Here is a 27,443-nt window from a genome sequence, read left to right on the forward strand (position 1 = left end):
AAGTGAACCACACAGCAGAAAGCAGCTCAGCAAGGGGAATGTCATTGTGGAGGTAGAAAACAGAGCCTGAAACTGGGGCAGATGAGTCAGTGCAGGTGGTTTTCAATCTGCAGAGGTAGGAAATCAAACACTGAAGGCAGACCCACCTGGCTGGCACTGGGGCAGGGCTGGCTGCCAGGTGCCATCGGCCATGCAGTGGCTCTCGGCGTTGCCATGCAGTGTGAAGCCCTCATTGCAGGAGAAACGCACGGATATCCCATAGGGGAATGTGTGCCACGGCAGATCCATCCTTCCCTGGGCAACCACAGGCCTGGGGCAGCGAACCACTGGGGAAAGCAGAGGGCTGAGTTAGGGGACGGCTCATCCCTTGGGACACAAAGTGGGTCAGGAGGATGGGGGGCTCCTCCTGATGCTCCGGCTTTGCTGTGACCCTGCAGACTCACCCTTGCACTCCGGGGCAGGGCTGCTCCACACGAGGTTCACCCCATCTTCGGAGGTGCAGTAGATGGACTCGTCCCCAATGAGGGACAGCCCTGCAGCACAGCTGTACTTCACCTCCGTGCCGTAGGGGAAGCGATCCGTTCTCAGGCCGGTGTGCTGCCCGTTGGTGATCTGTGGAGGTGGGGAACAGACTTGGAGAGGAAAGAGAAGGGATGCCAAAGGTTATGGGATTTTCTCTCTGCTGCTCCCACGTGCTACGGAGATGAAATTCACCAAGAAAGCATCACTTTGGGCTCACCCTTATCACAGAATGGCAGCGGGGGTTTCCATGTCCCATCCGACCAGCACTGAGCCCTCTGGCTGCCCCACATTGCATAGCCTGGGTCGCACTGGAACTCCACCTGCTGCCCGACGGTATACATGTCTTGCTTCTCACTCGTCCCTCTCCCGTTGATGATGGCTGGGCTCGGGCAGTGCACCTCTGAGGGACACCACCATCACGGAAAGCTCCATGGATCAGGTCAGCGTGCACCCAGTGCTAACAAGCCAGACGTCACCACCCAGCCCTGGCACGCTGTAACCATGCGATAGCAGCGTTTCCTTTTGCAGACAGAACGGTGTGAACCCCATGATCGGCTGTAGATGGCACTAGCAGGACAATATACTACTGTCGTCTGAGCAGCTAAATAATTAGTGTGAATTACTGGTGTTACTTTTCCGCCACGCCACACTTCAAACAGCAAAGTTATTACCAATAGCCAAAACACGGTTAAAAAAAATAAAGCCCTCGCAGCACAGCACCACTGAAGCGGGGGGGTGGGGGGGGGTGGATTGAAAATTGGATTATTTCCACATCATTAAAGCGATGCCTTGCTGCTGAGGCAAAGAGAACAGAACACTCACTCTGGCAAAGCGTTGGGATCGCGGACCACGTGAAATTTTTGAGACACGTTGTCGTGGGAGATACGCCAGGGATCAACGCGTACCCGTGTCTGCAGAAGTAGGTGACGGTGGCACCCACCAGGAGCTCGTACGGAGGTCTTCGGTCAGCGTGCTCAACAGCAGGAGGGGAGGAGCAGCGACCTGGGGAGCACGGCATCAGAGCCACCAGTTCTACCCCACCACCAGGGATGGAGCTGAGCTTTGCCACCGGGGTCCCAGCCCACCTCCATGCTGCTCTTTCAGCAAATAAACCCACGTGACCAAGCGGGAGAAGGGTCGAGAAGAGGGACTGTGCGTACCTTGGATGCACGCCGGTGTCCGTGGCTGCAACCTGCCATTCCTCAGACACCACACGATGCTGCTGCCCGCGGGGACGTACCCGGCATCGCACTCGAGCGTGGCCGTGCTCCCAGCAGTGAGGTTCCTCTGTGCAGGATTCAGCCGCCCGTGTGCGATCGTTGGGACCGAGCACTGCACCTCTGGGGCAGCTAACAAATGGGAGTTGGCGGTTGGGGTCTCACTGACAGGCCCCTGCACCTCTGAGAAATGGATTGGTTCGACAAGCGCGGCGGTTGGGGTGGAGGGATTTGAGGTTGGCAGTGTGCTTGAGAAGCCATGAGCTGCAGGACTCCATGGGTACAGCCCATCTCTGGTTCTGCCCTTCTGTTACACCGCCCGCTCTGTGCACCAGAGGAGCGCCTGCTTTCAGAGGCAGCGTCAGTGTGCAGCAGAAATAGGGAGTTATTCCTCTTCCAAGGGTCACTGCAGAGCAAACCACTGCTTCTCACGCAGCCAGCCCACGGGACGCGTGACAACCTCGGTGCTTACACACCAGCCTCGCTCCCAGTACCACTCAAACTGAAAATTACGACCCTTTTAATTACATGATTAAGCTATCGCCTGCCCAATGGATGGTCCCCATCCTACTGACATCCTCATCTCGAGCCTCAATGCTGCAGGACACACTCCAACCCTGGGAAAGACCCCTTTGCTGCTGCACAGATCAGCAGAACCCAGGGCAGCAGTGCAGCAAAGCCCTGAGCTCTGCACAAGGACCTGGCCCTGCGTAGCACAGGGATGAGCTCACAGCCCCTCAGGCAGTGTAAGACTGCTGGAAAGGGTTTGGGAATCTGGGGTGTCTTTTTGCAAGCATCTACAGGTGCAACCGAAGAGGAGAAAGGTGCAAAGAGCAGTAAGCACCGAGCTCTGGTCACCTCCACAAGCGCATCAGCAAGAGGTTAGCAGCTGGAGGAACACATCCCATGTTATCCCATATTGGATGGAAAAGCAAAGCTGAGCCACAGCAGCAAGAGAAGGAGGCAGCACTCACCCAAGCTCCCTGCTGGCTGCAGCACCAGCAGCACCCCCATCCATCCCTGGAGCACCCACATGACGAGCAGCAGCCGTGCCACAGCACTGCAAAAAGCTTCGGGGAAGGGGAAGCAGGCGGAGGAAGTGGGGGACAGCAGGCGGGCCACGCTGACGGCAGCACTGCACTCCTCCTCCCCCCATCATGGGGACTCCCCCACTCATGGGGACAGCGTGGAGCAAAGCTGTAACGTGGCCAGAGCTGCTCTGCATTTCTGGAGCAGAAAGAGCCACAGTTGGTGCGTGGATCGAGGCTGTGTTTCCCCTCTGCTTTTTCACCCGAGTGCAAACAGCCCCTTGCTCTATACCACAGATAGGGCAGAACTACTGCAAACGAGGCACAGCAGTCATTAGAACTGTGGCTTTATTATAATCTAGCAGTGAAGAAACACTGGTCTGGTCACACGATACAAGTTAGCAGAGCATTTCCCCTTCGCTGACATCACGGAAATAATCCAGCCACTTCTTTCTGTCCAGTTTGATTTCCATGGGCTGCACTTTGTGCTGGGGGCACACAGACGTGTGGCTCTGCTGCCAGCTGGGAACTGTCCTGCTTGGGGAGAAAAGCTGGTGTTTGTTTTGCCTGGAGGATTCCTCCACTGTACCAACCAGCTCTGGAGGCTGTGGCTAATTAGGCTGTTAATGACCACTGGCAGTGCAGTATGGGACTGCAGCTGGAGAGGGTGAGTGCTGCTGGTGGTTCTCCATACACGTGTGTAACTCAGACAATTCACTTTTAATTCTGTTCCTTCCAGACCGTGCACCTCTCAGGATAACACACCTAAATGCAAAGCATTAAAAAGTGATGCACAAACCAAATGCAGTGAGTGCTATTGGAATGAGCCAAAAGACTCTGATTCCTCCTGTGACAAAAACCTCTTCCTTCATCGACTCCTTTTCTGCCTATCACAATACCAGTCACGGCCACCAGTGGCCTCGTCTGCCTCCCAGCTCCTTCTCCAACTTCTGGATCTCCAGGTAGAGTTTCTGTACTTCCAGCAAATTTCTCAGTTCTGCCAGAGGAATCCCACAGTCGAAAGTTTCCTGGATTTGGCGAATCTTCTTGCACGCATGAAGTGTTCTCTTTAAAAGAGCCAAGACAAAGACAGAGGGTGTGATGAGCTGATGCCACGGGGACCTACGTGCTGCACACCCCCCCACCATGCAGACCTGTAGTTGTGCTGGCCCCATCGTCACAAAGTGTGGTTGTGAACGGGGACTGGTGCTGTTCCAGGCTATAGATGGGGCAAAACACCAAGCCTGGGAAGGCAGTGGTACTCACACAGTTGGGTGGTGGCCTCCAAGAGCCACCAGCAGAGCAGGTGGTGAACGAGGTCTCTGCTGGATGGCCACTCTGCCTGCAGGAGAAGCGCAGGGATTCATTGAATTCATACTCCTCCTTGTCAGAGAAAATCTGCAGGTTCTCCTTGCTGCTTGGAGCAGGACACTTAACTGGAAGGCGAACACACAGCGTGATAATGTAACACAAGGCAAGACAGTGGTCTGCCAAGCTGCAGAGCATGGGGCTGGACCCACCTGGCTGGCACTGGGGCAGGGCTGGCTGCCAGGTGCCATCAGCCGTGCAGTGGCTCTCGGCATTGCCGTGCAGTGTGAAGCCCTTCTCGCAGTAGAAGCGCACAGATGTCCCATAGGGGAACGTGTGCTGCAGCGTAACCATCTCCCCGTGCTCAACCACGGGCTTGGGGCAGTGAACCTCTGGGGAGAGAGCAGAGGGCTGTAGTACAGGGATGCCTCGTACCCGAGGACAGAAAGTGGGTGGGGGGGACGAGGGGCTCCTCCTGATGCCCCAGCTTTGGTGTGACCCCACACTCACCCCTGCACTCCGGGGCAGGGCCGCTCCATTCCAGGTTCACTCCGTCTTCAGAGGTGCAGAAGATGGACTCGTCCCCGATGAGGGACAGCCCCGCAGCACAACCATAACTCACTTCGTAGCCATAGGGGAAGGATGATGAAGTTGGGTTGACGTTCAGCGCACGGCTGCTTTGTGGGGGAGGGCCACAAGCTAATAAAGATTAAGAAAACAAATAAATAAATAAACACACGATTATTGCATTCAGATGAGACCCAAAACCACATCTCAAGAAATCAGTGCAGCGTTATAGCTCGTGCTCAGCTCCTGCCTGGCATCTGCTGGGAAAGACACCCTCAGCCCCACAGCCAGTGCTCACCTCCCCACTCCCCAGAGGTGATGCTGGATGCAGGCTGCCTGCCCTGCCCCAGAGCTGATGCACAGCTCCTGCCTTGCACGTACTTTTGTGACAGTAGGGTAACACTGGAAACCAGCTCCCATCAGCCTGGCACGTGAACACCTCTTGGACGCTGAGTGCGTAGCCTTCATCACACTCTATCCTCAGTTCAGTCCCAACTGTGTAATCTTTTTTGCTCTTATAAACCTCTCTTCCGTGACCAATGTCAGGCTTTGGGCAATGAGGCTCTGGAAGCAAGAGAAAAATAAAAGGGTTTCATGAATTTTTAGGAAGAACTCCAGTGAAGGAGCATTCCCCAGGCCACAGGTAGATTTCTGTTGATGGTAGCAGACATCTATCCTGTACATATCAACCCCAACCCCTACCAAAGTCACAAATAAGCAGTCACCACGTCAACGTGCTGCAGCAGCTCTCCTACCTGGAACACACTCTGGTGCTGCCCGGTTCCACGTGCCATTTTTTGTACACTGAAGCACAACATAATCCTCATGATCCTTGAAAACATAGCCAGGGTCGCAAATAATTCGAACTCTGTCTCCAAACACATACTTGTCTCTTTTGTCCCAGGAGCTTATGTGCATTCCCCTCTTGGTAGATAGTTTTGGGCAACTGATTTCTGAGAAATGTCAAACAGCAGCAAGTGTGAAATCACAGCAAAGGTTCCTCAGTGGCAGCAGGTTCATTTGAGGCAGAGGAGAATGAATGGCAGTTTTACTTTCTGGGCAGACATATGAAGTTATTGCATCCTGTCACCAATGCTGGTGGGTACATTGCACTCACAGGGCTTTCCTGGATGTGCATTCCCCCCTCCCCTGGGAACACGACACCATCCCATCTTAGTGATGGTGCTCTGATTTTTCCATGGGTTCAAAGGAGCAGAAAGCATGCCTGGTGGGTAAGGTAAACTGCACACAGATTCTTCAATAGGGAACAGCTTTTTCTGATCACAAGGGCACTTAAGCTGAAGGAATGTGCACTTACTTTCACAGGGTGGAGGAATTTCAGACCACGTAAAATTTGGCAGACAACTGATGTGTTGCATTACTACTCCAGGGCTGAACTCATAGCCTGTCCTGCACTCGTAAGTGATGATAGTCTCAACAGGAAATAAATTGCCCGCAAGTCTTGCCTTATCAGCATTCTGCACATCGGGAGGGTCGTCACAGCTGCCTAGAGGTGAAATCAACAACAACTCTGTGACACTCCCAATGAGAAAGCAGTGAGAGAATCCAGGGGAAAACCACGGGCTCACATGACTCTTCCTGAGGTTCACTTAAGGCAATTATCTGAGCTCAATAATGCTGAAGAATGAATGTAATGTGTTATATATGATAACGATGTATGGAGATTTACACTAGCTTGTTGCAATGATGTGCAGTTTCCGACAAGGCCAATACTCTCTGCATTCATCTACCAATGGGCCTTAAACGTATTGAGTACAGAAAGGTCAGTTCAGTCCTTCTGAACTGTACCAAGAAACTCTCATCAAGTTTGGGCCTTGGAACAAGCCTTTAGCTACGAGGCCCGAGGTTATAAATTACCACTTCTATATCATCTCCAGCACGCTGCTGGGAAACGAGAGCACTGTGGTGCAAGAGACAAAAACAACAGAATACGGCCCACAACCCCCCCAGCCATGGCTTGGACTGTGTCCCTGTGGGCACTCACTGCGCTGGCAGAGCGGTAGCGGTGGGTCCCAGTTGCCATCCTCCCCACACAAGGCCATGTAACTGCCTTGCATCTCGTAGCGGAATTCACACTCGAAGATGACGATGTCACTGAACGTGTACTCAGCCCTGTACCCGCTCTGCAGCTTGCCGTGCTCCACCTGGGGCTCCCTGCAGCTCACCACTGTGTGGGGGGAAATGCCACCGCTCAGGCAACGGGTTATGGTTCATGGGAAGACTATTAAAAGCACTGGAGCTGTTGGAGCACTGAAGGTCAAGGTGAACGGGCCATGGGCAGTCTGATCTGGCAACCTCTCCCATAGGCAGGGGGCTGAAAGTGGGTGATCTTTAAAGCTCCCCCCTCCCCAAACCATTCTATGAATCCACGACTCTTGGAGCACACGTTCACCAAAAGGGATGAAATTGGGCACGACAAGGCAGCAGCATTTTTGAAGTCTTCATCCCATCCTACATCTTTTTTTGTTATTTTTTTTCCTCTCCCATTTTATTAAAGCAAAGAATAAGAACAAAAGAAAGCCAGCAAGTACCGTGGCAAGCTTCTGAATCTTTGCAAGCCTGTTTCTTCCACGGGCTCGGATGAATACCCCCTCCCACGTCCCCTGGGGGCAGTTTGCTGCTCACCTTTGCACTCCGGGGCTGGCTTGTTCCAGACACCGTTCAGGTTGTCAGTGGTCGTACAGAAAATAGAGGCATCCCCCACCATGGAGAAACGCTTCGTTCCTCTGCTGTCAGTGTGGCAGCGGTAAGTGACGGAAGCTCCGTAAGTGAAGAGCGCGACATCGCCTCCGTTGTGCTCCCCGTTCTCTATGTTTGGAGGTGGTAAGCATGGAATTGCTACCAAAAAAATAAATAAAGGTTGAAAAAAAATAAACGTTAATCAAATATCTGGTGAGAGAGAAGGTGAGACCCAAGAGCCCAAGGGGCCAGAAAGCAGATGCAGGTCTTGGGGCAGCCCTGCCTCACAAATGGATGGTTAGGGGGCACGTCCCTCTGATGTGTAGCCCCCAGGGAATGCTTCCATGGGATGATGCAGGAAGGAAGACATCAAGAAAAGCATTTTTTCCAGACTTCAACATGTGATGAATGACCAAAGCCCTCTCTATCTCCATCTCTATCTCCCGTTACCACACAGACAACAGCTGAGCTGTAGGACTCTACTTACGTTCACAGATGGGAACGCTTCCATCCCAAGCAACATGCCCATCCTTAATCACACACCTAATCTGGGAATTTCCAACCAGTCTGTGCCTGTGTGGAACAGAGGGAAGGGAATTACTTGTCAAGTGCAATTTAGATAACTGCAGTTAGTTTAGTTAACTAAAACTATCACTAAAGCTCTGACTTTAGTAGTGAAGGGTTTCCTACAAAAGCGTATTGAAATATTGGGAATGGTTTAGAGGGTCCCTGAAGAGTGAACTGGAGCCTGGCAAGATCTAGGTGATCTTTAAGGTCTCTTCCAGCCTTTGCCATTCTATAATCCAGAGAACCATTTCAGAGAATGAGAGGAAGAAAATTCAATCTTCAAGATTTCAAAGGAGAAGTTAAAAAATACTTTGATTACAGTCTGCAATTATTTACACCAGCTGATAACAGAGGCTTGCCTCAAGCAAAAGGACTTCAAGAAGTCCACCAGGGAACATAAAAACCTTTTAACTCGTACCTGACTTGCAGAGTTAGTGCACATTCACTGTTTTACAGAAAACTGGGCTGGACATCTCCCCAGGGTCACAAGGAACTGCAGAACCCTGAGTACTCCCAACTTACCCAGTGTCACAGGTGTAGTTTGCTATGGACCCAAAGGTGAACTGCTCTATTTCCACGAGCCGGCCATGGGTCGGCTCTCCAGGGTAGATGCAGATCTTTGCTGGGGGACAACAGGACCAGAGTTAGTTCTTCAGGTCCGTGGAGAATTAGAAACATCCATCAGGAGAGCAGAAGTCCTCTACAATACTGAGCAAGCAGATGGATCACAGATGTCTGGATTTCCCCCTTCCACTCTAAATTGTGGCATGATCTATGCTGCTGTCAAAACTAAAGGATTCTCTTACTGAAAGCTTGAAATATCTTTACTGAACTAAGTGTTACCAAGTACCCGAGCAGAAGAAAGCACTTTTGAGTATAGCCAGAGCCAATGGACAGAGGCAAACAGCATCCAGACAGATTGGCACTGTTGCCATTGCTGCTGGCACTCGGTGTTGCACACTCCCCAACCCCCTCCCCACCATCAGCATACTGCTCCAGCCCAACGAGCTGATGGATTTGCCCAAAATCAGAAGCCAACCCAAAATATACTCACGTATACAGAAGTTGTTCGACCCTTTCCACCTGTTCTTTTCACAAACGTAAGTGCTCTGAACCTTGAAATTTCTCATGTAGCCCGGCCGACAGCTGTATTCCACCACGTCAGAGGTGGAAAATGTCCTGTTGTACAGGTACTCCTCTTTCAGTTCTGCAAATGGGAACCGTGGTGGAGCATCGCAGGCACCTACCAACAGAAACACCATCAAAAAATGCCATGGAAAGCTGTAAATTTGCAGGTGGCTTGCTTTGAAAGTTCAGGTGAGGATGCTTTGAGGGTGTAAACCTCACTGAAGAGGCAAGCAAAAGGGAGAAGGGCAGTCTGCAACCTGTGGTGGGGATGAGCATCACCCCACATAACACTCTTCACTCCCCACACCTCATCCAGCACTTTCTAAGGGTGGTGACAAAGCCAAGACCAACAGCATCCTTACCCTCAAATAGCATACAAGTCAGTGCACCTTTTTTAGCTGCAATAACATTACGGCCATTCTACACAGAAAGGAAGAAGGCAAAGGGAGATGACTGTGACCAGATTTACAAGGTCTTTCAAATGCAAAGAGGAAACAGGATCAAGGTTTTATGAACCTCGGGAAAGATATTCCCCTCGGGGGGATCCCAGCTCAGCTTGCTCCCTTCATATTTACTCACCATGGGCACCCACCACCAGGGCTGCAGCAAGGAGCAGCACCAGGACAGCAGCACAGCCCCTTGGTCTTGCTGACCCCAGAGTTGGCACCATCCTGACTGTGCTGCAGATCTCACAGCATGTTTTTTCTAGGCCAAATGTCTGTAAAAACAGTGGGAGAGGGGAGAAAAACGTTGAGTTTGCTCTTGGGGTCACCATGGCTGATTGCAGACACCAAGCTGCTCCCATAGACTTTCTTTCACCGGTCTTCTCTTTGCGTATTTGAGCTTGAGTTTGTATACTTGGCTGCAGTAAGAATCAGAGAGCCCTCTCTGTCTTGTAGCCCTCCAGGACCATTCATCTCTTTTGAGCCCAAAGCTTGCCAGGGTTACCCATGCTCTGAGTGCCTACCTTCCCCTGGAAGCAATACAGCCCACCTTGGTGCTTTGCCTACAGAAGACTCTGACAAGAAATTGGTCACTGAAAGGAAGGAAAGCTAAGCATCTCCTAATAAAGTTACTCCTCCCTTTTTCTGCTTATCTGCTCTAACTGAGCTCTTCTTGCTGCTGATTCATAGCTCTGGCTTTCCGTCACTCCTTATTGGTTTAATTTGCTTTCACTCTTGGTTTAATTTGATTTATTCCACTTATCCCTCAGCCCATTACAGCCTCAAAAACGCCCTCATCCCACTCCTGGAGTTCAGCTCGCCTTACCTGGGCTCTGCAAGGGATGACACCGGACCAGGCTCTGTGTGCAGTGATGGGTGCATCCAACAGCCCTGACACAGCCCTGCTGTGCTGAAGGAGGGGTTCTGATCCACCCACACGCTCAGAAATGGCTGCACATAGCCAACCACATGCTCTGCAGGGACCAGACCCGTGACAGTTCGCCTATCAATGATTAACTCCTCCTAGCAAGAAAGAAGAAGTTTACTCAACCTACGAAACAAAACGCTAGAAAATTGAACGCAACCCAAGCAGATGTTGAAATTGTTTGCTTTGTGTGCAGAGCTGCCAGCTGAAACAGTCCGGGAGTGAAGACATCCAGAGCTGGTCCAGCTGCACGATGCCCACGGGAGTCTTCAAGATGATGGCATCCCTCTGGGCTCCACAGTTCTTACCCAAAAGCCTTAAGGCCAGTGATGCCCATGGGGTCTCCTCACTCGGCTGCCTCTAATCCTGTTGAAGTAACACAGATTGAGAGCTCAGCCCCTCCACTGACACCGTGCACAATTCCCACTGTTTTCCACTAACAGGAGTTGTGACAGAGGCCACAACCATTTGCTCATTTTCCACTCTGCTCACTTGCCATTTAAGCTTCAATTGCCATCACAAATTCAACAGTGCACTTTTTCCCCTGGGTTGTGTTTCTCGCAGCTAGTTCTGCCAGTGCAGGGATTTCTTTTGGCCAAAATAAACATCTCACAGCCCCAGAGAGAAATACTGCCTTCCCAAAGCCTGCCTGAGCCCCAGCCAAAATGCAACAAAACAGATTTGGTTCTCTAAACCACTGCAAGCTGGGCCTCGTTTGGTTACCACCCCAGCAGGCAGTGACCTCTGCTGACAATTTACAAGAAACCCAGTTAATCTCAAACCCAAACACGGGCTCTCCTGATTTATTCTCCTCAGATGGCTCAGGACAAGCCCACCCATGTGCTGAAGGCAGTGCAGCCCCCTCCCCTCCTCCCTCCCTGGCTGTGCAGCCACCTGTAGCACCAGGGCACGGCTGCATCCACAGGGACATGCAGTGCTTCCCATCCATCCCCAACCCACAGCTCAGAACTGGGTAAGCAGAATGAAAAGGACATTGCTTGATCTCAACCAGCATGTCACTGCAAGATGGTTGGACTAGATGATCTTGTAGGTCCTTTCCAACCTTATGAACCTATAAGATGGAAATAGGATTGGAAGGGAATGAATGCTACTAGCATCATCAGAAATAAAAGTACAGCACAGCTACCAGAGGTAGACCTCCCCTCTAAACCACGTCCAAATGAACCAGATCTCTGCTCTCAGAGAAGAGCAGAAGGAATTGTGGTTATCCAACATCTCAATCTGCTCAGGGATCTCCAAAAGGTGAATTCACCCATTGCTCTTCTGGATGTTTTTTCTACAAAAAGAAACGTTCTTACCACAACACCTCCTCAAGAACTCTGCAAATGCAAATTCTGGCTCCTCCAACATCTTTAACACAGACTTCTTAGGGAAGGGGACAGCACCCACCTCTCCTGCTCCCAGGTTCCCTGTCCCATGCACTCAGTGCAATCCCTGAGTTCAGCATTACCAGTTGCGTGATGGTTTGGTGACACAGTTACAGCAAAGAGTCACGTAAAAAAATGAGAGGAAATAAGATTTTATTTTTAAAACCTCTGTCTTGTAAATAAAATGCTCACGGGATATTTGTGCGTTAAGTGCAAAGAGTACACAACACAGCACAACAACTCTACGTACATTGCTGCTTTTTTGTTTGAAAACCTAGAAAAAAAAGATCATTAGAAAGCAGTAATGCAGCAGAACACCAGGAAACACGAGACATCACCCTCCCCATGCACAGCACACAGATGCAGTTTGCAAGCAGCACACAGAGATGCAGAGCAGCGCCCTGAGACCAGCACAGAGCACCTCTGACATCAAAAGCAGATGGGAAGAGAAGTCAGGGAAATACAGGAGTAAAATCTGGTGCTGGTGCAATGCTCACGAAGCAGACAAGCCCACCAGTGGACACTCAGCCCTTCGTGAGCTACTGGAGTGCTCTGAATGCAGCCCAACACTGCGGCCCTGTGTGACCAGCAGTGCAACCCCATTAATCCTACATTCAGGTAAATTGTGCAACCCTTATTTATCCTGGGCTGTTTGCATGAGCAGTGCCAGGGCAGTCACGTGGTTTCAAGGAAGCAGCCGGCACAGGCTCACCTGGGACATTCAGCCTGCATGGTCACCCCAATTTTGCCACTGTTCTGCTTTAGAGACACGTGTATTAAGTTAAGATGCAGGAGGAGAAGCTATGCTTTGGCACAAAGCACCGAGGGGCAAAATCTGACTGCTGCAGATGGCTCCATCCCAACACCAGCACATAACTGCTGCAGCATCACTTGGTGAGCACAGGAACCCACAGCCACCCACCACTGCAGAGCAGACGTTAAGCAGCAATTAAAAACTGACAACTACCAACACTCATCAGCTACATTCATGAATTCTGGCAGGAAAACGATAGCTATACTTCATTACAGCCAGGAGCTCCTTGGTGATGCACATACACCTAACTCCTTATCACCAGGAGCAGTGATCACAGCACGTTGTGCGTGAGCAGCTCACAGTAGGCACTGCTGGTGGCTCTGGTGCTGCAGGTTTGCAGCCAGCCCATCCCAGCATGTTTGTGCGTTGGAGGATCACTGCAGGCAGAGAGCACTGCTGTGCTAAGCAGCCTATAGGACTCTTCCTTCAGCTTTTTGTTTCTCCTTCCCCTTTTTTTTAATTTCCCTTGGCTTAATTTGGTAACAAGGATGACTGCCCAGTGGGAACAACCGAAGGAATAAAACCAATAAAAATTGACTTTTTTACCCACTGAATTTCATCTCTCTGAAGCATAACTGCTTAAGACCAAACATGAAACTTTTGCAGACTGTACATCCTAAAGGGTTTGGAGCCTCTGCTCTGGCCCTCTCATTTCAGCTTTAGAGAATTAAAGCTCAGGGAGTGTTTACAACACCAAAAATCCCCAGGTAAGCCTCAGCCCGCTGAGCGCAGAGTGTGTGGGACTCAGGTATCTGTGGATGGGCACTGATTTATACACTTAACACACACAGCCTGGATCCCAGAGTCACAGATCCTGGAGTCATTGGACAGAGCAGGTCTGTAACAGCCTCCTGCTCAACCCCAAACACCCATTCCTTCACCTAATCTCAGGTGCAAACCTAACAGTTTTGTCCTAATTACAAGGGGGGCATTAGGAGAGAGGGAAAGTAGATTTTGGCAGAAGACTCATAGGAGAGAAGTGAAAACTCAGGGTGTCATCACCCCACCTCCAGGCAGGGCACCCCAATAACAGGCAGCCAGCAGGGAAGGAGTGCACCGCCCGTGCCCTAAATACCAAAACAGCTCCAACTCCAAAAAAGGCAGCATTACATCAGCAACATTCACAGCTTACTCATATGTGAGTACAGAAATGTGCTGTGGGTCTAAAACCTGGTACAAGAGACAACGAGCTAAAAAAATATCACACACCACACACGTGGCCCCACTGCTGCTCCTCACCCACAGCCTGGGCCCGTCCTGACAACAAAAATATCTCAAGCAACAGGAAATGTTCTGCAGAATTAACATTACTCAGCTTTGGTCAGTGAATCCATGATTCTGTGATGCATCACTTGTGTGCGAGTGCAAAACATCCAAGCTTATTATGAGAGGTAAAGGGAACAGGACAGTAAGCGTGGAATGCAGGAAGAAAACAGTGCCACGTAACGCAGAGTGAGGAATTCCTGCTGCAAGAGAAAAGCATCCACGAAGCCCAGGAGAAAGGACAGGGTGAGGTGTGCAGCAGGTGCAAAGCCAAAGCAGGGTGTGAGCACAAACACAGCCTGGCCGCTCCCAGATGGCAATGAGCACGTTCTTATCTGCTGTGAAGGGACATCTCATAGGACTGGGCAACCCTTATGAATGCCTTCTGCCACAGCACGTGCCAAACCCTTCCCAAAGCAAAGCAAGGTGATCAGGTCTGGGGACTCAAACTGACAGCCACAGGGAAGCCAAGTGATACCTGCAGTGATTCTGCTTGTTAAACTGAGTAACTGTGTTTGAGCTCAGAGATGGTAAAGATCAAATAAAACCTTGAGGACTGGGTCTGATGAGAACATCTTCCTAAGAACAGTTGCTTCAGCAAGCACAGGAGGAGAGGCACAGAGGCAGCACACAAAGCGTGGGACAGCTCACTCACACACACACACACACACACACACACACTTTAAAAGCAGCTGAAAAATCTTCGCAGGATGTTTTCTGCAGTGCTGCAGTGGACACTGAGTGCTCACAAGGACAGGACGGCTGCAGGAAGAGCTCACTGTGCTCCCTGGTGGCACTGCATCCTGCTGGGCTCCTGCTGCTGATGCTGCAGCCCTACACCTCTAGGCCAGCCAGCCTCTGTAGAGAGAAAGGCACAGGTTAGAAGACAGCTCAACCAAGGGGCACCACAGACACTTCACAGCACAGAATCCAACCAGCTCCATGCAGTGGATCTACCTGGCTGCATCTACCCGAGGATCTGCTTATGCACTTGTTCCTGAACAGATATTTCTTTGTGCTTGGCCACTAAGCCTCCTGCAGAGCTCTCCCAGCCACCCCAAGGCTGGGAACGCAACCTTCACCAAGCACCGTGCAGGAACGGGGCTGCTTGCTACTCAGGGTCTCTCTGTTTTATTCACCCCCACAGGAAATAACACTTCCAGACAAATATTAGAAATATTACGGTAATAAGTTTGCATATCAGCCACAATAAACACTTCAGGTTCTGATGAAATGCCCTCCAGTGTCTCACTGAGGGCCACAGAAGACAGGAACACCCATCAGTATAAGTGAATGATGTGTTTACAAGCACATGGACTAAAATCTGGCAGCCACTGATTTCATGTCACATTTCATGTCACTCATTTCATGTCACAGAGCACAAACAGCACTCCCAGGGACCCGAGCAGTGCATGGTACTGCTCTGGAGACTGCAAAGGGGTCTGTGAATCACTATACACCATTTGTTTTGTTACCTTCTTACCCACTCATCTCTGTTCTGCACTGAAGCAGCAGTGCAGCTCTCAAGCCAATTTGCTGACCATCAGCAGCAGGCACCAACACTACAGTGCAACGTTCAGGAAACTCAGACCCTTCACTGTTTCCATTTGTGGTAGGGAAAAAATATGTATATATATCTGAGCAGCTTTCCCAGCTGTGATACTTAATAAGTAACCATCAGGGTTAACTCAATAACTGCTCACATGCTGCGAAACACCACTATTAAGAGAGGGTTTGTAGAGGAATGAAGTTGGACCAAACTCCCTACCTTGATGCCTCTGAGGAGCTACTTCTTTTTTAAAACCAAAGGAAAAGCAAACATTTGAAGCACAGTGTTAGAAGGGTCATTTTTCATAGCTGGCACATAAATTTGTTTTCTAAACACAGCCCCTTGCAGTTCAAAGAACAAAGGCAAAGCTGAAGCTTTGGATTTCATAATGCTATGAAACAGTGCACTGCAAGCTCCCCCAGCCCAGTTTATTTCTGCTTTTCCCCCTCATCTTCACCATTAAGGACTCTGAAACCTGGGGAGAAGGCAGCTTTGGGTGAAACACTGCACTGTTTGCACTGCAGCTGCTGGACTGCTCCCAGGAAGGCCATGGGTGCATTCAACACTGCATGCACTCCTGCAGCCTTGACAGGACAGTCAACCTGCTTTACCAGTAAAACTTCTCAGCAGCATTACTAAAAGTGAGAAAGCTTGAGAACAGGAGATGTAAATTTAAGAGCAATCACGTGCCCTTTTATCCAAGGCAATGTGCAGAAACAGAGGCTTTGACTTTTGGCAAAGTCAAAAGCTGCACGTGCCAGCAGGAGTGCTGAGATCTGGAGGAAACTCATCTCCCCCCACAACAGCAGAAGCAGTGCCCTCCCTCACCTGGAGGTGAGGCACAATCTCCCCATCCAAACCCTCATCTTCCCTCAATCCATCAGGAAACGGAACCAGCTACCACTCCATCTGCTTCCCACTAAATCCACCTCTCTGCATTTGAAGCCAAAGCACCAGCAGCAAGAGGATGTGCCCCCAGTCCCCAATCCAGCACGTGCAGGTGCAAAACACAAAGCTTTCCCAAGTGGGAAAAGCAAGCTGGATCTTGTGGTCATCCAAGCGCATGGGGACCAACATGGCACAGTGCAGGGAAGCACACTCTGCACAAGAGCTATCCCATGCAGTCAGGTCCAAAGTGTACCCATCATAACCGACTTCTACAGGACAAAAAACAACACTGCACAAGCTGCATGAGGTCAAACATCTGCTAAGGCAAGTGAGGGGTCACACCAGGGTCTGCCACAGCCATTGCTACAGGGATGGCACAGAACCTGAAGTCTCCTGGGTGACATTGGCTGCTGGCTCTCTAGAGAGGGGCAACAGACAAGAAAACACACATCCTTTGTGGTGGGGGAAAGCCAGCCCTGCCCTGCTCACCCCAAGGGTGCCCCAGGGGGACATGACAGAGGAGGCAGTGGTGATACTACTAGCACAGCAAGACTCACTCACAGAGCTGCTTCCCAAAGGTCCTCTCCACAGTGCAGTTCACAATCCCACTCTCCCTGATGCTCCATCTATATATCTTACCCTGAGCCACAGGAGAACAGCACTGGGACACCACTGGACAGCATCACCCTAAGAGTGACAGTCAGAGGGGTCGTGGACGGAACCTCAGCCCTGGTGGCATCCAGCACCCATCAAGGTCCCCTTAGTGACAAATTAGTGCACAGCAAGACCTCCTTCTGCTCAGTACATTTGTTTTTCCCCAAAGTAGTTTCCATGCACCTTCAGCCAAGAGAAGTCCTACTTACTAAAGCACAACAGAACGCACACAAGCTGCTCTCAGCGGTACTCACAGGCAAGCATTTCCCACTTGAGGCTGCAAAGGAAAAAGAAACAGCATAGGAGAGCTCAAAGTGCATTTCAAAGGTAGTTTACAAGCAATAGTAACAGCACTGAAGGAAATGAGGAAAGAAGGGAAGCAACCCAAGGGGTTTGGGACAGGGAGGTCACTGCAGGCTCTCTGAATGGCTCCATCCAGGGCACAGCTCCTGGAGCACTCACCATCCCCACCCACACTGAAAGCAGTGGCTCTCGGATGCTCCTGAGCTTCAAAGTTTTTGATGCTACAGCATCACGACTACAATCAGTGCAACTGCAGTCAGCTCAGGAAATATTAAGCTCTGAAAGGTCTGAGATTTAAAGCTATTCACCACTGTTATTTAAAAATGAAGTCCCCTATAAAAGAGACACAGTTCTGCTGACAAATCTCACGCTGCACGGAGGAGAACAAAATGCACCAGGACCCCAAACCAGGAGCCCCCACAGCCCCTCCACCTCACACGTGGGGCACAGCATGCAGCCTGCTCTGAGACACAGAACACCTAACGCAGCAAACAGAGCCGATTCTCAATCTGCAAAGAAGCAAATGGGGCTTCACATACCACCCTGATGTGTGGTTTCAAACCAAAAGAAATGCTAGGTGGCAAAAACCAAGCAGCACTCAAACATCAGGAGCCCAACCTTTGCTCCACCAGCTGCTGATGGGATCCGTGGGTGCTGAGCACGTGGGATTTCCCCACCAACTGCACTATAGCTTGAGCAGCACTTGGCTGCACCATCCAATTTGGACAGAGACGACATCTGCAACTCTTTCTAATCAAGCTCTGGTTGGAAAGCATGACCCAGAATGAACCACCCTACTGATGGAAACTCACAGAAGCCTCTTTGGAGAGATTTTCATGCCTTTCCTTGCATATTTGAAGGGTGCCTAACGCAGAACGATTCTCGTTTGGGTACTTCGGGACCACAGCCATGGGTGGGTGACACGGGTGGCAGGGGAGGGGAAGCAGAGCAAGGCACCACCTGGACAGTGGCCTGCAGCCGGGGCTGAGCAGCTCCACCTCGAACCTCCAGCTCAGGGGGACCGCTCCCAACGCTGTGGTGCCGCGGGCGCTGCTCCGTGGCCGCGCTGGCCAGCGGCGTCAGGCTGCTCCTCCTCATCCTGCCCGGGCTCTGGCTCGTGGGAAGGAGGCTCTGGTTGCAGGTGGAGGACATCACAAGGAAGGGAAAAGGGGAAGCAGATGTTAAGACTGCAGTGCGTGCCCCCGAGAGTCTCCGGCCACAAGCGGACCTGTGGTGGTGAATGTCCTATACCTGCTTTGCTTGCAGTTTTACTTCCTTCTGGGTCTGGGGTTGTTTGTTTTTTTTTCTTACTGATCTTACAATCAATTCAGGAAAAAAAAAATAGAAAAGCTTCCCTTATTTGTATTTCTGCTCTCAAATTAGTTTGTTCCCAAGGAAGCATGGAGCAGGAGCATCCTCCAACACCTCCAAGCAGCACCAGTGACTTCAGCACAGGAATCACACGAGCAGCAGAGCAAAAATTCTGACACAATGGCAAATAATCCTTCTCCTTTGGAGGTCCTACAATGCCAAGGGATGGCTAAAAGCCTCCGTGCACCACCAGAGCTGAGGATGTGCTCAGTTCAGGTCAGCTCTCCTGCAGCCTAACACAGTGCTAAGTTTTGTGGTGCTTAACTGGGGAGCCTTACTGAAGCAACTATTCAGTGGCATTCCCCAACATCTGTGGGCACTCTGCAAAACAAAAGCATGTCTGTAGAAGAGAGAACAGTGGAAACTTCCACAGAATGCTTGCAAAACACAGGTGAGCTCCACAGAGACAAGGGCAGAGATCCCTGTCACCCAGCAAGCTACAAACATCCTCACCTCAAAGGAAGGGATGAGCCCAGTGCCCCCCACCAAGAGCACAGCAGCAGCCAGTCCTGGGGCTGCCAACCCCACAGTGCACCCCAAGGTGCAGCCTTACACCACTGACAGCTCTGCAATGGGCTGCGAGATCAGGAAGGCAGCAAGAATTCCCTAAATACTTTGCATTAATAGCAGTAATTCCAAGCAGGTATGGCAAACAAACATCAACAGCAAGACCTAGGATTTAAAGATGCACAACCTAACCCACGTGGCTTCAGTTTGCCCACTTACATCTCTCACTGAGCTCTGCTTCTGAAGCAGCCTTGCTGGCACTGAAAGCAACCAGCCTCTTCTAGCTGGGAGAGTCACAGCTCATTTATGTTCAAGGAAGGCAAGTGTTGAGTGGCCACACGAACCAAGAGGCAGAATGAGGCAGCTCAACTTACTGAGTTCAGGGAAGGTTTGTCCCGGTGGGTGTTCACTGCTTCCACGTTCAAGGTGATCGTCTCCACTTTACAACCTTGGCCAAACAGAAAGGGAAATTTATATGAGGAGATGACTTTATTTTTCATTAAAAAGTAAAACCAAAACATATTCAAGCTGCATGCCACATGAGGTGAAGGATGCTACTCCTATTTTTGCTTTTAGTTTAGAAACAGTTCCTCCTGCATAAAGAGAGAATTCAACACTTCAGTTACTTCCTGATTTTGACTCTCACTGTGAGAGCTCAGATCCCCACCCCTTGACCTTGAGTGTCTCCAGCAATGGGGACATCCACCCCCCCTTTATTGTTAAATACTTTTATTTAACCCTTACATCCAATCTGCATCTCCAGTACGTGCCCATTGCTCCCACCTCTCCCCAACCTCCCACCCCTCAGTGCCTTTTAATTGACAATGAGTGCTGTCCCACACACAGCTGTATCCCAAAGCAGGGGACAAGGGGGCACGTACCATAGGCAACTGGGGTGAGCTTGAGGATGGCATGCAGGGGGCAGCGCAGGTAGGGCAGCTCGTCTGCAAGAGAGGCAGCATCAGCTCTGTCTTCAGGAGCAAAGGTTCAACCACAGCCCCCAACCCGACCCACAGCACAGGGAGAACTACAGTGGCCATGCACTGCTTAGCATCACGTACCACAGTGCTGCCCCAGCAGCGTGCCCCAGCTTCCAGGGGCCCCAGTGTTTTCTCTCTAAATGACATCAGACAGAGCTCTTCTCACAGCACATTGCCCCACACTGATGAGTGAGCAGTGCTGTTTGCAAAGCAAGGAGGAGGCAAGCCCCAGCACAGAGCACCACGTCACACTCATCCTGCACAGCATCACACCATGGGTCAGCACCACGCACAGGACCACTGCCCTCACTGCTCTACCAGAGCACAGTTTCCTTAAATCAAAAACTAATCCTATAGAGATTTTACAGATGATCCTGGGCTGAGCAGAAAGCCAGCAGGGCAGGCACCGAGCAGCGTCCTGCCCTCACAGAGCCCTTAATGCAAAGCTCTGCTGAAATGCAATGGTTAAAGTGTTGGTTTTGGGTTGTTTTTTTTTTTTTAAGCAGTTCCTCCATTGAAAAGAAAATCAAAACAGCAATTACCAGACACCCACCCCAAAACCCTGAAAAGAAGCAGAAATAGAAGGTGGCCCCCACCACCACGTGCTTATTTTTGCACCTGCACTCTTATCCAGAAAGTAAGCCAGGAGGCACCTCATCACTGCCTGGTGGGAGATGACGAGGACGTTGCCCTGCCGCTCCAGCTCCATAATTACTGGCTCCAGGCGCTGAACCAAGTCCTGGTAGGACTGCAAAACAAAACAGGAATTTTGCAAGGGTTTTTTTTTTAATATAAACAGCCTCAGAGCAGAAGTAGCAATTAACACAGCTTCGCCTGCAGGAAAGTATCAGTTAAAGCATCAAACTGCAGAAGCGATGGAGTAAATAGAGGGGAAAATAAGGAAACAGCTCCGGGTGAAATTGGGTGGCAGCAACCCTCAGATTACAGGAAGTTCAGATTAGTGATAACTCTTAGCAAATGCAATTTGAAAAGAAAACAAACCACTAAATTATACATTTAAATATGGCTGTGAAGTTAAACCAGGAGTGACTCCATCCCCACCCACAGTCAGTTCTCTCCTGGGGTGATTTTCCACAGGGACAGCTCAGCTTCAGCCAACTGAGAGCAGCACAATGAATGTGCTTCACACACTGCTGGAAGAGCGAGCAGTATTCCTTTCCTCTGAAGGAGAGCTGGGTTTCCTAAGGCTTTCTCATGGAAATACAGGGGACAGAAAGTAAAAATCGAGCAAAACCCCTCCACTCTACTCATCACACATCACCTGATGCGCACTGCTTCTCTTAAATGCTCTCACCTCTCCTCCAGGATAGCGATAGAGGTATTTCTCCTGATCCCTCAAGGCAAACTCATCGGGGTATTTGGCTTCTATCTCTGCATACGTCATTTCTTCACACACACCCTGCAGGAAGCACAACTCCATGCAGCATCACTTCAGCAGATGTACAGCAATTCAGAACACGAGCACAGCACCAGTTTCTTTGGCCCAAAAGAACAGAGTGAGAGTGCCAACCTCTAGCAGGGCATTACACACACCCCACGAGTGCGTGGGATGCTCAGTGTCACTCTCTTTCCCAGCACCAGCTGGAGTGCAAGGTGTGCTGGTGTGCAAGCTCTGACAGTTCCAGGTGCTTTCAGCCCTAGTGAGTGACCCCAAACCTCCTGATAAGGGTGGATATGCACAGCCACAGCTGGAAGACTTGAGCAACAGTCAGGAAACAGATTTATGCCCAATTTAATTATGTTCCACCTAGAAAAAGCAGAAAGCTCCACTGTCTCCCTCCCCAGTGCTCCACTCACAGCATCGATCTCGTTGAGGATCTTCCACTGCTCATAAGTGACCCCCAGAGACTCAGCTGTCTGGATGGTGCGCTTCAGCTGGCTGGTCCACACCTTCAGCTCCACGATCTCCTGCTCCTCGATGAACTTCTTCAGTGCCTGTGCAAACTGGGAGAGGGCACAGGAGCTGCACTGGGCAGCTGCCTCCATGCACGGCCTCAGCATGGGTGCAGGGTGGGCTCTGACACTGTGCCATGCAGCTGTCTGGGTGCTGCAGAACCGTACCTGCTTGCCACGTGGTGACAGCCCAGAGTCCCCACCAATCTTGCCAACGAGGTTGTACTCACTCTCACCGTGCCGGCAGAGGTAGATGGTGCGTGGCTGCACGTGGATGTTCATTAGGTAATAGACAATTTTGCTCTGGATGTAATCTTGGACTCTGTTCACTAGGAACCGCTGTCCCACATTGATCACTTTAATGAAGGAAAGATCTCTGGAGTCAACATAAAATAAGAACACCCACACGCCGGGTTTGACAACTGACACACGTGCAGGTGTCCCCCAGCTCTCTGCCCTGAGTTAAAGGCCTCAGCACTCCCATGGGGACACAGGACACACCGTGCTTGCACAGGGAGCACTGCATTCAAATCCACTGCAACCCGAGGGCATCGCCTTCGCAAATCTCAGCTTTGGGAGAGCTCCAGCACAAGCAGCACACATCTTCAGGCACAGAGCACAAAGCAGCAAAGCAAAGCAGCTCAGGAGCACAGCCCGGGCTCGCTGCTTACTTGTCGTACTCATCAGGATCAAGGGGCTGGTACGTGACCTTGTAGCACTCGATCCTCTTCAAGAAATCATCCATCACATTCTCCCTGTTTCTTTCCGGGTAATCGGGGCTGGAGACCTTCACCTCCTGCCAAGCAGACAGCAACACGTGGGGAAAGCTGAGCAAACATGACACGGAGCAAAAGCAGCACTGAACAACATCGTCCTTCCCTTCTGAAACAAGTCAACATTGTTTAGTGCTGTTCGGTGGAAAAACCTGCTCCTGGCAAGGCAACAAAAGGTGATGGGGAGGCACGCTGCAGCACTCAGCCCAAGCACAGACACAGCTGCCTGTCATCCCACACTCAAGGTCAAACACTGCTCAGCTTCAACTCACATCCAACTTCAACAACTGCACCTTTAGCTTTTATAAGCCCATAAATCTTCAGTAGTATTTGCAAGCTGAGACGTAAGAGCAGGGCACTACAGGGAAGCACCGTTCAGCCCCCAGCCCTCCCTGCAGGAACAGCAAGGTGACACACACAGCCCCAGCCCCCAGCTGGCACCAGAGCACATAGCTCTATGGCACAGAGCCTGGCAACGCACCAGGATGTTGGCAGCAATGACCTCTGGGTCGTCACAGACAGATTCCACAAAGAACACCTGTGAAGAAGGCAGTAAAACATGTTTTAGAGGACCGAGAGCTCTGGTTTGAATCAGAAATCAAGCTCCAGCACACTGATCCCAACCACAAATTCAATACAGCAGCACTGCCTTGAAAGCATTTTCCTTAGCGAAATTTAAGATCAGGTCCCGTCTCTCCCGAGTTGTATTGGTTGCATCAAACACCTATCCGAAAATAAGTGGCAATGAGAAAGTTCATCTACAGCTTCTAAAGCAGCCCCAAGTGATTTGGGATTACAACCGGGCTCCCAAATGCCCCGGGAAGCTTTGAACAACCCAGATGCAAAGCCCCCATGGTGTGTGTTGGCTGAGAAGAGCCTTACAGCAATCTGCCCACACTCCTCCAGCAGGTATGCCTTCACGTCCTGTAGGGCCACTAAGGCACAGCGTCTGCGGGAGAGAAACGCAGTGTCAGAGCAGATGTGGGGTGTTCAGGTTGGAGGTCCTCTGAGCCAGAGAAAAATTCAACTGTCTGCTCTCTCCGCTGATGGAGCACACAGCCTCGCATCTTTTCCACCCCCTGGGGGCTCTGCAGAGCTGAATCCTGCTTAAATCCCCACTTTCCCATGCTCCCATCCCTTCTCAAGGGATGCCCCCATTGCTGCCTCCACCAGCTGAGGCTTCCACACAGACTCCCAGCCCCGCTGCCCTCACAAACACATCTCACACCACAGCCTCCGAGGGCAAAAATCCACACCTGGGAAATCCCAAGGGAACAGCACCCAAGGCACCCACACTCCCCGCTCCTCTGGGCGCTCAGAGCCCCTGCTTTCCATCTAGTTCTCCTGATGCCAACCAACATTCCCACGCACAGATCCCTTGGCAGGATCCCCGGCTGCACTGCACCACCCCCTTCCGTGGCATTCAACGTTATTTCATGCCACAGAAACACACGGGCTGCCAACCCCGAGCCGAAGCAGACCGTGGGCCACCTGCACAGCCCCGTGACGCCGACTCACTTGCGGATCTCCATCGCTTCCTTGTTATCATGCCTGAAGAAGTCGTAGGATTTGTAGGACTTGACCGCTTCCCGGCGATACACCCCTAAATTGAACACTTGGGGACACAAAACGACGCAGCGCTGAGACGGGCGCCCACCGCTACCCTCCCCCACCCGTGGGCAGGGGCCGTGGGGGGCACGCACCTCGGGTGGGCACCCCGATCCAGTTGAGATAGCGTGTCAGCTTCTTGGAGACGTAGGTCTTGCCGCGGGCGGGCAGCCCGATCATCACGATGAGGGTGGGAGAGTTGGTCATGTAGGATGCCCACGCTGCAGGAAAACGGCAGCGTGGAGCCCAGTGCACGGACCTGGCCGCACTGCTGCTGGCTCCTGGTCCCTAATGAGCGCTGCAAGCGGTGTTAGCTAATGAAAGCGATTAGCAGCGGTGCACCTGTTGCACTTAATGGGGCTAATGCGGCTCTCGGTGGGACAAATATTTACCCAGGAGGCGCGGGCTGCCAAGGGCAGAAGAAGAATGGCTTTAGGATGGAAGAAAACACCGTTTGAAGCAGATGGCCACGGAAAACACGGGGTCAGGCAGCAGCAGGGCTGCACCGACACCGAGCTGAGGCTGTCAGCAGCCCGAAGGGCACCGGGCCAGCGCAGCCCCACCGCGCGCGGTCAAACCCGCGCGTGGCGCGTGAACCGCGCGTTCTGTTAAACGAATCCGTCACCGGCTTTTTTGCTTTTTTTTTTGTTTTGTTTTCCCGGTCCGCGACAAGCTCTTCATCCGCGGTCCCGCCCCGGTACTCACAGCACTTCTTCTCTCCGCCGCGCTGCGCTCCGGCTCTGCCCCGCGGCGCGCCGCCGCCGTGCCGGGACGCCGCCGCCATGGCTCCGCGCCGCCGCGCTGCATGCAAATGAGATGCAAATCGCGCCCCGGCAAAGCGGGCGGGAGAACGGCGCTACGCCACAGCCCCGGGCGCGCCCTGCATGCAAATGAGATGCAAATCGCGCCCCGGCAAAGCGGGCGGGAGAACGGCGCTACGCCACAGCTCCGGGCGCGCCCTGCACGCAAATGAAGACCCGCTCCGGCCGCGGCTCAGCGACCGATGAGGGAGAGTTCTCGCGAGAATGAGCGGGCGCTGGGCCGGGGCGGAAGTGGCGGCGGGAGGAGGAGGAAGAGGAGGAGGAGCAGGAGGAGCAGGAGGGACGCGGCAGCGGCGGCCGCGCGAAGGATGTTGCGGCTGCGCTGCAAGGCCCGGAGCGGCACCCAGCCGCTGCCCGGCCTCACGTCACATTCCCGCCTCCGCGACATGCAGGCCGCCCTAGCCGCCCTCACCGGCGTCCCCGCCCCGGCCCAGCGGCTGCTCCTCGGCTTCCCTCCGCGGAGCCTCGACCTCAGCGACGGCGAGCGGCGGCTGGGCGAGCTGGGCATCCACTCGGGTGAGGCCTGCTCGGGGGCGGGCGGCAGCACCTGCGCTTTGTGATCTCCTCTGCCCCGAGGGCTGCAATTAGCTTAATTAAAGGGAGGCTCCGGCCGGACTGGAGCAGAGTGCGGGGGGGGAAGCGGTGGGTCACCGACCTGGAGGTGCTGGAGAGCCGCGGAGACGTAGCACGCGTGGATTCGGTGGGGTGGGATCGGTGGTTGGGCTCACAGTTCCTTTCTGGCTTTAGGGGTTCAGTTCTGTGCCAACCCTGTGCTCATCTCTCCCCTCTCTCTCTGACAGGGGACACGCTCATCGTGGAGGAGGACACGTCCAAGCCCGGTGCTGGCTCTCCAGTCGTGGCCAAGAGGATGATGGCGGTGAGGGAAGCAGTGCCCGTGCTGGCCAGGAGGGTGGTGCCGGCTGATAACTCGTGTCTGTTCACCAGCGTGTACTACGTGGTGGAGGGCGGTGTGTACGACCCCGGCTGCGCTCCGGAGATGCGCAGCCTGATTGCTCAGATCGTGGCGAGTGACCCCGAGGCGTACTGCGAGGCCGTGCTGGGGAAAACAAACAGGGAATACTGCGATTGGATCCGCAGAGAGGAAACCTGGGGGGGAGCCATCGAGGTTTCCATTCTATCCAAATTTTACCAGTGTGAAATCTGTGTGGTGGACACACAGACGGTCAGAATCGATCGTTTCGGGGAAGATGCCGGGTACACCAAGCGGGTCCTGCTGATCTATGATGGGATTCACTATGATCCTCTCGAGCGTAAAATCCCCGACTCGGACGTTCCCCCGCAGACCATTTTCTCCACCGCTGATGATGTTGTTCTCGCTCAAGCTTTGGAGCTAGCAGATGAAGCCAGAAGGAAGAGGCAGTTCACTGATGTGAATCGCTTCACGCTGAGGTGCATGGTGTGCCAGAAGGGACTCACAGGACAAGTGGAAGCCAGAGAACACGCCAAGGAGACGGGACACACCAACTTTGGGGAAGTGTGACACCTCCATGAGGGTGGTTACATCTACTACCTCACTCGTCCGGAATTAAATTCTGGATTTCCAGATAAGCTGTATGTAATCACAAAATTCCGTTCGCAGAGCTTGAAAAGCATATGAACTTAATGATAACGATGGCCCAGACCCACAGGTTTGGTGTGGTTGGTGACTTTTCCCACTGATTTGAAATAGGTATCCTCTCGCATGCTGATTTAGAGTAACTTGGCAGGTGATAGACACTAGCAGCTAAAACCTGATTTCTGAAATAATCTCTTGGACTGTGTGCTGTGAGTGGCCACACAAAACCAGGCTCGTTCAACACTAGTGTAAAAATCGAGCCTCTAAATTACTCGATCAAATCTCTGTTATGTTTTCAAGGCAATTAAATTAATCTAAGGTTTTAGGAAGCGTGTGTATCAGCACTGTTTATACTAAAAAATAGATTCTGCCCATTGAAGCAGCCCTTTCAGGGGGAACTGCTCATGGGGCTCACAGTTTTTAGTGGAAAGAACATCCCTAAAGCTGCCCTACGCCGTGTCGCTATCAGAAGTAGAATGTATTGTTTGTGTGAAGTCACGGCTTTAGAGAAAGAAGTGGCCTTTAAGCTTTAAGATAGCCTTCTTAAAATTAACAAGTAGATGGATAAGCATTGAATAAACTTATTAATCCTCCATAGGTAGTTTTTAGTTGCTTGGAAAATAACTATC

The 27,443-nt window shown here is 51.8% G+C and overlaps 4 protein-coding genes across 7 annotated transcripts in view; 2 read left to right on the forward strand and 2 right to left on the reverse strand.

Annotated features, from left to right (window-relative positions):
- Positions 1 to 10,351, reverse strand: part of LOC136050976 (uncharacterized) — a 50,281-nt gene extending 39,930 nt beyond the window's left edge. The window contains 21 exon segments of the mRNA XM_065740172.1: positions 147 to 326; positions 444 to 632; positions 740 to 922; positions 1,345 to 1,524; positions 1,683 to 1,871; positions 2,714 to 2,885; positions 3,193 to 3,301; positions 3,674 to 3,834; positions 4,034 to 4,203; positions 4,288 to 4,467; positions 4,586 to 4,774; positions 5,024 to 5,206; positions 5,398 to 5,595; positions 5,961 to 6,149; positions 6,648 to 6,830; positions 7,289 to 7,501; positions 7,830 to 7,915; positions 8,432 to 8,531; positions 8,964 to 9,152; positions 9,617 to 9,755; positions 10,307 to 10,351. Coding sequence (XP_065596244.1) covers positions 147 to 326; positions 444 to 632; positions 740 to 922; positions 1,345 to 1,524; positions 1,683 to 1,871; positions 2,714 to 2,885; positions 3,193 to 3,301; positions 3,674 to 3,834; positions 4,034 to 4,203; positions 4,288 to 4,467; positions 4,586 to 4,774; positions 5,024 to 5,206; positions 5,398 to 5,595; positions 5,961 to 6,149; positions 6,648 to 6,830; positions 7,289 to 7,501; positions 7,830 to 7,915; positions 8,432 to 8,531; positions 8,964 to 9,152; positions 9,617 to 9,707 — 3,334 coding nt within the window. The 5' untranslated portion in view covers positions 9,708 to 9,755; positions 10,307 to 10,351.
- The window catches only part of CD34 (CD34 molecule), a 212,868-nt gene that overhangs the window by 89,353 nt on the left and 96,072 nt on the right, over positions 1 to 27,443 (forward strand). The gene's annotated exons all lie outside the window — the stretch shown is intronic.
- PFKFB2 (6-phosphofructo-2-kinase/fructose-2,6-biphosphatase 2) lies at positions 14,657 to 25,210 on the reverse strand. 4 transcript variants are annotated; one of them, XM_065740407.1, is made up of 16 exons: positions 25,123 to 25,210; positions 24,513 to 24,638; positions 24,328 to 24,424; positions 23,692 to 23,758; positions 23,459 to 23,533; positions 23,291 to 23,347; positions 22,708 to 22,832; positions 22,205 to 22,412; positions 21,941 to 22,087; positions 21,438 to 21,542; positions 20,741 to 20,870; positions 20,024 to 20,086; positions 19,517 to 19,590; positions 18,225 to 18,395; positions 17,216 to 17,238; positions 14,663 to 14,728 (listed from the first exon to the last, which is right to left on the reverse strand). In XM_065740407.1, the coding sequence occupies exons 1-16, from the start codon at positions 25,199 to 25,201 to the stop codon at positions 14,713 to 14,715; spliced, it is 1,563 nt and encodes a 520-aa protein (XP_065596479.1). In that variant the 5' UTR covers positions 25,202 to 25,210; the 3' UTR covers positions 14,663 to 14,712. The 4 variants fall into 4 exon arrangements, with proteins under 4 accessions (XP_065596478.1, XP_065596479.1, XP_065596480.1 ...); XM_065740408.1 differs by having other exon boundaries at positions 17,171 to 17,238; positions 18,263 to 18,395; positions 25,123 to 25,201; XM_065740405.1 differs by lacking the exon at positions 18,225 to 18,395 and having other exon boundaries at positions 25,123 to 25,190.
- YOD1 (YOD1 deubiquitinase) lies at positions 25,547 to 26,859 on the forward strand. Its single transcript, XM_065740373.1, has 2 exons — positions 25,547 to 25,754; positions 26,039 to 26,859. Exons 1-2 carry the CDS (start codon positions 25,547 to 25,549, stop codon positions 26,737 to 26,739), a joined length of 909 nt encoding a protein of 302 aa, XP_065596445.1. The 3' UTR covers positions 26,740 to 26,859.

Source organism: Cyrtonyx montezumae, unplaced genomic scaffold (genome assembly GCF_038088225.1).
Source record: "Cyrtonyx montezumae isolate F1298 unplaced genomic scaffold, pur_monq_1.0 scaffold_26, whole genome shotgun sequence".
Lineage (NCBI taxonomy): Eukaryota > Metazoa > Chordata > Aves > Galliformes > Odontophoridae > Cyrtonyx > Cyrtonyx montezumae.